This window comes from Grammomys surdaster, unplaced genomic scaffold (genome assembly GCF_004785775.1).
Source record: "Grammomys surdaster isolate TR1022 unplaced genomic scaffold, NIH_TR_1.0 126118, whole genome shotgun sequence".
NCBI classification, from domain to species: Eukaryota; Metazoa; Chordata; class Mammalia; order Rodentia; family Muridae; genus Grammomys; species Grammomys surdaster.
In genome coordinates this window covers 2,954,729-2,963,922 of record NW_021620926.1, presented here as the reverse complement: position 1 = coordinate 2,963,922, position 9,194 = coordinate 2,954,729, and the positions used below count along the sequence as shown (strand labels likewise).

The following is a 9,194-nucleotide window of genomic DNA, read 5'->3' as shown; positions in this document are numbered from 1 at the left end:
TATATATATATATATATATATATATATATATATATATATATATATATCTGTATGTGTGTGTAGTGTGTGTATAAAACATTTTCACTAGAAATGTCTAATATAGCCAACATTAGCTAATTTGAATTAGTCTTAAGATTTGGCTGCCAATTAATGATGAATGGTAACCAAAGTTTTATTCTTAAATTTTAAAAAGAGGTTTGGGTTATGTTTTGCTTTTCTGAAAATTGTATTCTTGTGTTTTGTGTAGTATCTACACATGTTGTAATAAGCCAAATAATAGTCTGTCTTGAGTCTTTATACATATTTCTGTGTAGCTATAACTACTGTATCACTTTCATTATTAATGTACAAAATATAAATGTAGATTTATTCAGTGACAATGTTAAAAAACTTAAGACATGAATTTACCAATTTTCAGGACTTTGTATTAATGTATATAAAATAGTTAATAAAATTAGAATTTTAAAAACTTTAAAAAAAGAAATAACAAATACACACACACACACACAAACACACACATTATTCAACTATTCAGACATATGCTGGGACTTTCTCAAGTCTCCAAAAATCAAAATCAACTTTTAAATATTACAATGCTATCAAAGTAGAATTCTTTAAAATGTCATCAAAGATGCAGTGTTGTCAAAGTAAATATATAGAGAACAACATTCCGTAGCTTCTCAGCTGAGTATGGAAAGAAAAGAAAGATATGATATTTTATTTCTTGAAAATTCAATAAATTTTGACCTACGGACCCCATTTTAAGATGTCAACACATCATCTGAGAAGAGTACTGTCAGACCTTTTGAAAGAAGAGAACCATGGCTTGATTAGTATGATGTCATTCAACAGATTGGTTTAAACAAGCACTATTGTTGGTGGAACCAGAAGCAAAACAAACATAGTGCATAGGTGACAGGTGATAAACTACGCATCTCAAGCTCTTAAGCCTGATAAAAATCATTAAGATTGTACACATAGGGAAGATACAAAGTGGATTTGCTTTACTCATGAATGGAAGGTCATCTTCACAGGCAGCACTACAATAAACTAATGAAGTGTTGTGATATGAATGGATGAATAATAAGGATAAAAAGAGTCTCCACCTAGGCAAATACAAACTCCTGTCTGGTTCTTATAGTCTTAGATCAGCTGCTCCTTACCTCTTACTTGAATGTATGATCTGTCTCTGTCATGCTTGTAATTCAATCCCAATATTCTGTAAACTGCAGCCCACTCTCGTAGGAGTGCTTGCCAGGCTCCTATCACCTTATCCACTGCACTTCTCTCTGTTGCTGTGGTGATGGACTGTGTTTGACCTGTCAATGCTGAGCTTGGCTCTCTGACAGCTGCCCACTCTCTTATGTCAAACTTTCTAGATACCAACCATCCAGCTGTGTGTTGAGTCCAAATGCTCTTGTTACCTTTCTAATTCTTACTGTCTCTCCATACCCTACTGTGAAGTTCGCTCATCAATTCTTCTCTTTGAAACCCCTGCCAACCATAAAGGCCTCACACATGCCAGGGTTCTTCATTAAGGAGCTTCTATCCCAAATCCATCTATCACTGCTTCCAGCTTCTCTGCTTCATCTCCCATAGCCACCGATCTTTAAAGTTTGTGTCCAGCATTACCATCCTTTGAGCTATCTTTCCTGTGGTTGTTAACCTTTCTGGGAATGTTTCTTAAACAGCATCACAAGCCTGGATATGAGTTTTAAAACTGTTTCCCACATACATAGCACTTTCCCTCCAGCCTGTTTCTCCCTTGGGGTTTGTTAAGCTCCTTTAATTAGATCCCATTGAATTGCCATGCCAGGGTCTTGTCTAGTTTGGTAGGTATACTTAACCTTTAAGTTGCTGAGGGTTTTTTTTTTCAAGACTGAAGGATAAGGGTGCTTCTGGTTCACTTGCTGTTGTCTTTGATGTAATTCCAACTGAGATTAATTATGTTTATTCACTAGAATGTCTTTGCTATTTAAAGGATCTTCCATTTCTGTGTCGTCAATCTGTCCTCACACAGAAATAAAGTATTCTATGTCTGAATAAACTTGCTACAAATTGTATAAAAATGACTGTTATGTATAATCTTCAAAGACCTCAAGACATACTTGTTTTGTTAAAATTATAAAAGAAAAACAAGTATCTAGAAATGAAGGCTAGGTACATGCTTTCAAGAATCTTTCGAAGTGGATATGAGATTCTATGTGAGTGCAAAAAGCATCACTGTATTTCTAGCAATTAATAGGAAAATAAGGATATTCTTTCATCAAAACAGGCCATCTTATGCCACAATAATGAACAATTTCAATGCTCCAGATGCTTTAACGTGGACTGGTCTTTCATTGAGAGGTCACAAGCATCACTCCAGTTCCAAGGACCTTTCTCATACTAGGATCCTAGTAAAATTTCATGGTGGAACTTTCAATGTCTCAAATATTACTACAAGTAGCATATGGCAAACATTATCAAAGTAGCCAATTGAGATTCTATATTTTTTCAAAGTTGGCATTAAACAGTGAAAGTTACAATGACTACCCTAATAGAATAAATCACAGACGACTGCATGAATTTTAGTTCTAGACAATTGAAGGTGTCCTACTTCTTTTCTTTTTAAAATCAACTTCTGATGCCATCCCCAAATTCAAAGAGGCAAACAACTTACTCTAAGAATCACATAAGTAAGATTGCATCAAGTTTTCTTTATCATTCGCACTATCTGTGGTTTCTGACATTCAAGTTATGACTCATCTGGGAGCCACTCTGAAGCTGCTAATAACTTGATGATTGTGATGTGGTCTTCACCTCTAAAACTGACACATCTAAACTGCAAATAAAACTAGTTTCTTTCTTGTAGAACCTCAACATGCCCTTTCATTATAGGCCGGTTAGCTTTAATGGTATGTACTCTTATGAACTTCTTGGGGGTTGTACTGTGCATAGACATAAAGATTGCCTTCAACATACTCATTTCCTGAAACTTGGCTCTCTAGTTCAACATACAACTTATAGCAAGTTATCTAGCTGAGAACTTGTCTTGAGTCCTCTTTCAATCCTCTATCCATCCATCCATCTAACTATCTATCTGCCTATCTATCTATCTACACTTACAGAACAGATTGAGAAAATGCAACACTTATAATAAAAATAGTACTATTTAGCAAGGATATTAACAAACGCTATCAGTCAATGATAACCATCAAATATAACACCAAATAAAAACTACACATGGCTTATATTCTTATTCCATCTTATCCTCATAGTCATCCACAAATAAAATCTATGTTTGTTATACCTATGTATGATGTCTGCTGCAGATCCTTGCAAAGTATAAACTATTAACTCTGGGTTTATTAGAGAGAGTACTGAAGTACTAAGAAAGAGATTGTCCAAGGTTAACCACTAATATAGAAATGCTATATAATAATAAATTCACAGCTCATTAATGCATAACCCTGACTGCATATCCCAGAGTGGTTAATTCTTAATAAAGCTGCTTTATATTGTATAGTTTGCTTGTTTCTCTGAAAAGCTAAACATGAATCAACTTCAAATCTGTGTCTTTCCATTCAGTTGCCTTTCCTCCCTTAAATTTTGATTTTTTTCATCATCCCTTGAGCTTATAGAAACACTATGGTAAATCAACCATCAATGTAAAGTCACAAGGGCATTATTCTAGGGCACTGCTGTTAGACACGAGCACTGCTACATTCGTGTCTACACTTCAGTTTCTAAGCAAGTATGGATTTGTATGCTTCTTTGCTAGTTAACTCATAAGATTGCTGTTTTATCTGATAGCACCTTAGCAAGTGGATTGCAGCACAGTTAAGGAAAGGAAAGATTCAATTTTCTATGACCTGAAGATTAGAAGGCATCCAACATTATTTTCTTTAAAGGCTACTAAATGTAACTTTAATTTTCTTTGTTCTGTGTTTACCCTAAAGGATTTTAACCTTTGCGGGGAAAATAGGAAAGAATTCTATAACTCTGTTTTAATGAGTTGAAAAGATTGCACTGGCTCATTAAAGGAAGTGTTTTTCTGACTCTTTGGATGATGTATTTCTTTTGGCTGATGGCTAAGGAAGTTTATTCCTTGCACCTTATTATTGCCCTGGATATAAACTACCAACACTACAGACCCGGAAAGACCATCGGATTCAGCTGTATCTCCTAATAGAGTGTTCATTTTCTCTGACTGCTGCAGCAAATTACCACACACTTTGTAGCTTAAAATAATAGAAATTTATTCTCCTTGGGTTCTGGAGGTTAAAAGTGTAAAATCAGCCTCAAATTTACGAGTTGACCCAAAATCAAGGTGTCAGCATTACTGATTCCTGCAGTGTGTCTAGTGGAACATCCATGTCTTCACCTCTATCGTTTAAAGGTTGCAAGCATTGCTTAGTGTGGGGCCAATGTGTTCCAAATCATTTCTGTTGCCACTTTGAATACCACTGTGTGTGTGTGTCTGTGTGTGTGTGTGTGTCCTCCTTTGTTCTCCCGTCTCTCCCAGTTACTCTCTTCCTCTGATAAAGAAGCCTATGAACCACACCAGATTTGTCTTAATGAATCTGACCTCAAGAGCTAATGTATTCATATCCGGGATACAGCTTTTACACCATCAGTGGTAATTATAGGTTCCCAGGGTTTTAGATGTAGGACTTTTGGAGTACATAGGTAATGGACACTAATCCAATAAATATTAAACATAGGGGAATCAAATAAAGGAATGGCACTTTCAGTGGTAAAATGAAATTGAGTGATGAGTGTGAGTCTCCAAAGCTTTCAGAGACTGATGTCACACAAACAGCAATAGGCTTTATTTTGGGAGCAAGCCTGTCAGTTTTGTGACTCTGATAACTGCTCAATGTCTCCCAATGATGGAGACTAAAAAGAAAAGCAAGTCTGTAAAGACACCATACTCATGAAGTAGTGAAGAGGATGAAGATGGGGAGAGTTTGTGTGTGAACATGTTCTTCTGAGAAGGAAGGAAATCACAAAAGCAATGAGTTGAGGGAACCTGCCCTTGGGAACCCTGGTATTTCACTATTTGTGCTACTTTGCGTAAATAAACTTAGACAATTCCAAAGTCTCATGCAATGAATACTTATTATGCTATTTGATGTTCTATGAGGTATTTCTGGATGTCCAGCTTTATTAGTAATAGTAATTCAAATACTTTTTATTCAGTGCTGGGGTGAAGATGGAGCATGTTTCCTTTGATGTGTTTTTGCCCACTCATTCTATTCTTTCCATCCTCTTTGAGCCTGTTACAGAGAAGCCTGAAGTGAGAGACAAATGTTCACTTTGACATCACATATACTAGAATAGAAATGATACTGTGAAGATTAGTGTGGCCCTGCCAAAGGATAACACACAGATCCCCACCCTGTCCCCTCGAACAAAAGGGCATGGACATGAGAGGCAGCCAGATCTGTGTGCAAGGTGGTGGAAGAGGAAGGGGGAAATGACGTAATTATAATTAAAAATTAAAAAGATCATAAAAATAATGTAAAATGTGGAATATGGTAACAAAGGAGAGAGAAAGAAAATGACTTAAGGCTTTACCAGAGTCTGGACGATTCAACAGGACTCAGCTACCATGGGAAATCAAATGATAGCTGCCCTATGTATCTAATTCCTCTTATTTTGTCCACTCTGACTTATACACACAGTATCCTAGAATACTCCATAGCCAGCTAATGTGACTTCTCTCCCCTGAAAGGAATTCTAGACCAGAAGGCAATACATTGATGGAGAGTTGTTCATTGCTGTGTTCTATAATAGACATTGAGAAAAGTGTTGATAAAACATTACTAAATATGTTTAGAGAGTATCTCTAGGTTTACATTGAAGTGAAACTTAAAAACCTAGATAAGAGGCATGAAACAGTGGCAAATACCTCATGGAGCCATGAGAACATGATGTCTTTTGACACCTACCCCGGTAGCTTACCTTCCCTGAAGTCCCCATTGGCTTTGACCTGAATACATCATTGCTAATACACATGTTGTTTTTTCTAATTTAATAGAGAGGCTGTAAGCCTGAAGTATAGTTTCGGTTTTCAAGAACACAGCCTCAGCTCTTCAGTTTAAATTAAAATCTTAAAAATTCCTTTAGCCTTACCTTAAGCTTGGGAGGCACTATTTACCACATGTAGAGCCTGTAGCAACCACGCAGATCATTCAAACAAAACCACACAACACAGACATGACATTCTGTCACTACAGACTGGAAATAACTTCAGTCCTGGGATGCGATAAAAGGAATGTTCAAAGGAAAACAAAGAGAGGACAAGTAAATCCCATTTGCTGGAAAATGCCCTACAGCTGAGAGCATGGAGGCTTTACAGCACGGGCAAAGGGAACCTGGTGCATAATCTTAGTCAATTAAGAAACAACAATATTGACAAACTGGCCTTCTTTGATAGTAAATGAGGTAGAAACTCTTTAAGAAGGAGATTTCATGGAAGCTTTGGTTGCTTAGCAACCACTGACCCATGGGGACCAGTTCATTTTTAGTCTGAAATAATAGGTCATCAAACGCCACTGGGATTACTGTGAGCCTCACATATGGAATTACCCAAACATATCAGCTGAGAAGTTGTCATCAGTGTCTGGCTTAAAACAGGGTTGTATGTAACACATATTTGGGGGAAAAATGATCCATTTATTGCATGGGCCTCTTCTTTTTCAAGTGACAGTATTGAGACAGGAAAGCTATCGACCTTACAAGAAAGTGTGATCCAATCTTGCAGTGTTCTTCAGAGTCAAAGAGTAGAAAAATATAGGCACTTGCTTTATTGAAGTCCTGTGAACCTTTTAATAACCATGCTGTAGAATCCTGTGGAGACACTAACTCTTGTTAATCACTGATTGGCATATGAGAGTTTGCCTATTAACACTAAAATCACTATTCACTAAAGCTATGGTCTACAGAAGTTGACAGGTGGGTGACAGTCAAGAGTAGTGATTATATGTACTTTGAAGACTCAAAACAAACTTATGTTTGTATGAGCCTGAAGACACCAGCAGCTATAGCTAAACAATGCAGTAATGAGATGTTATGTATTATTGTGTCAGAACAAGAGAAGGAAAAGAGTCTGGAGATGTTCGTTGCAATCACCAGGGAAGATATAAAGAGTCCTTCAGCTGTAGCCACGCCATAACCACGCAGGTGCCTCTTGCTTGCACTCGCGGGCTCCATGTCTCTTCGGGGCTATCCTAGGCTTTGCAGTGCCACATCCCATAGAAATCACTGCTACATCCCTGTGACATCTTCCATCGCTCTCTGCTCAGATGATGTAAGCCCTACCTTTGGACATTACTTACCCAGCAGCTACCAAGGCAATCTCTGGCTTCTGGACCATTGCCAAGACTCCTACTGTGAAGCACCTTGCTGTGACTCTCCCAGCTGTGTGCTCAAGACTTGCACTCCAAGTTGTGATCCTACGGACTCCTGTGTGCCTTGCAATTCCCCATCTGCACATCAAGTTGTTAGTGACTGCGAAACTACCAACAACAGATCCAGTCCCAGCTGCAGTCCCTGTAATGGGACCAAAGGGTATGTATCCAACTGCACCAACGCTACTCGATTTGCATCTAAAGCCTGTCAGACTCTTCAAAATGGCTCCCGCTGCATAAAAAGATTTAATTCTTTTCCCAAGAATCTTCAGGTCCCACATCACTGTTTTCTGGGCAACAATGAATATAGAAGCTATCGAAATTTTGGATTCATCACCAATGGCTTCTCTCCATCTTGCTACACTATCGGTAGCTACCATCCCCGAAGTTACCTAACAAGATATTGCCAGTATCCAAATTATGGGTCTTCAAGCTTCCCATCACGGAGTTATTTATGTAGAAATTTTCAGTCTCTGAGCTGTATACCTAGTACATTTCCACCTCTGAGATACTTGTGCAGCAGTAACAGACCTCTGAATTGCTACTACTGATTGTCTTACAGCGCGTACAAGAGCTACGAAGAGGCTGATGGAGCACAGCAGGTCTTACTCAGTTCTAGGGTCTCTCTTATTCTGATAAATCTATCTTTACATCTCAGAAGGTTGTCGCACTAGCCCCCAATGTAACCATAGACCCAGTTAACCACTCAGTAGTTTATTCTTCTGTTAGTCTGATTATGCGGGTAGTGTTAGCTCTAAAACTGACTAGAATGGACTCACTGAAGAGATTCCATCGGACACTCACCAACATCTTCCTTACTCTGGTTATCACTTGCCTTGTGGTGATCCTCTACCTGGGTTGATGCCTGATTTATACACAGTTTTTTCAGATTACTCTGCTTTTCATCAATAGTTCTGTTAACTGTCTGATAAGCATCTTGCCTGCGAAGGGAGGAATAAAATGACCTTAAACCAACTAAATGGAGCTATTTCTTCCTTTCCCTCTTGACTGACTACAAGGAGTGCATATCAACAACAACCACCACAGCTATTAAAGAGAAAAGCTCAGCAATTGTTTCTTTCAAAGAAGACACAAAGCACAGGGTTGATTGACAGTTGACTCTTAGCCTCAACCCTTGGGAAAAATACTCGGAACTGAGTGAGGCACAGAAAGTATTTGACAAAAGAAAGACAAAATGCTGTTGTAGATTCTCTGTAACTCCTAGAATTCATCTATGTTCTGGATTCCTCTGTAATTCTGCTCTGTTGAGTTGTGTCATTGTCATTATAATTTTAGAAAATATCTCAATTCTTGACTAATAAACAACATTCTATCTGGAAACCTTGGCTTCTCTTATGCTTCATGACATGTTCACTGATATTTTGTCTATATTGAGCACAGTAGTATGCATAACACTGTCGACTTAGAATTTGAATATAAAATAGAGTTATTTTGGTTTTGTTTGTAGCACCTTAAATTTATTCATTTGCAATGTTTGTGATCAATTTTCTAATAAAGAAATTTGGTGAGAATGCATTTCAACCAATGTAACAGCAAGTATATACTTCTATGTGTAATATATATGACAATAAAATATAGGTACTATTTGAGAAGATCAATCGTTAAATATAGAATCTCTTGAGAAGTGATTTTAAGCCTAGACATTTCTCATTCAGAAAATGGAAATGAAAGCTTCATTGGTACAAAACTGATAGACATGGTGAGCATTTACATAAGTAAAATGTGAATCATGTTTAAAGGGAAATGTTTTGTGGTGGCGAATACAATAGGGGACTG

General features: G+C 37.5%; 1 protein-coding gene across 1 annotated transcript; it reads left to right on the top strand.

The window, feature by feature from the left end:
- The first annotated feature begins 7,161 nt into the window (after positions 1–7,161).
- On the top strand, positions 7,162–8,728 carry LOC114611572 (keratin-associated protein 24-1). The gene has a single exon (XM_028756278.1). It carries the CDS (start codon positions 7,199–7,201, stop codon positions 7,946–7,948), a length of 750 nt encoding a protein of 249 aa, XP_028612111.1. The 5' UTR covers positions 7,162–7,198; the 3' UTR covers positions 7,949–8,728.
- The last annotated feature ends 466 nt before the right edge of the window (positions 8,729–9,194 follow it).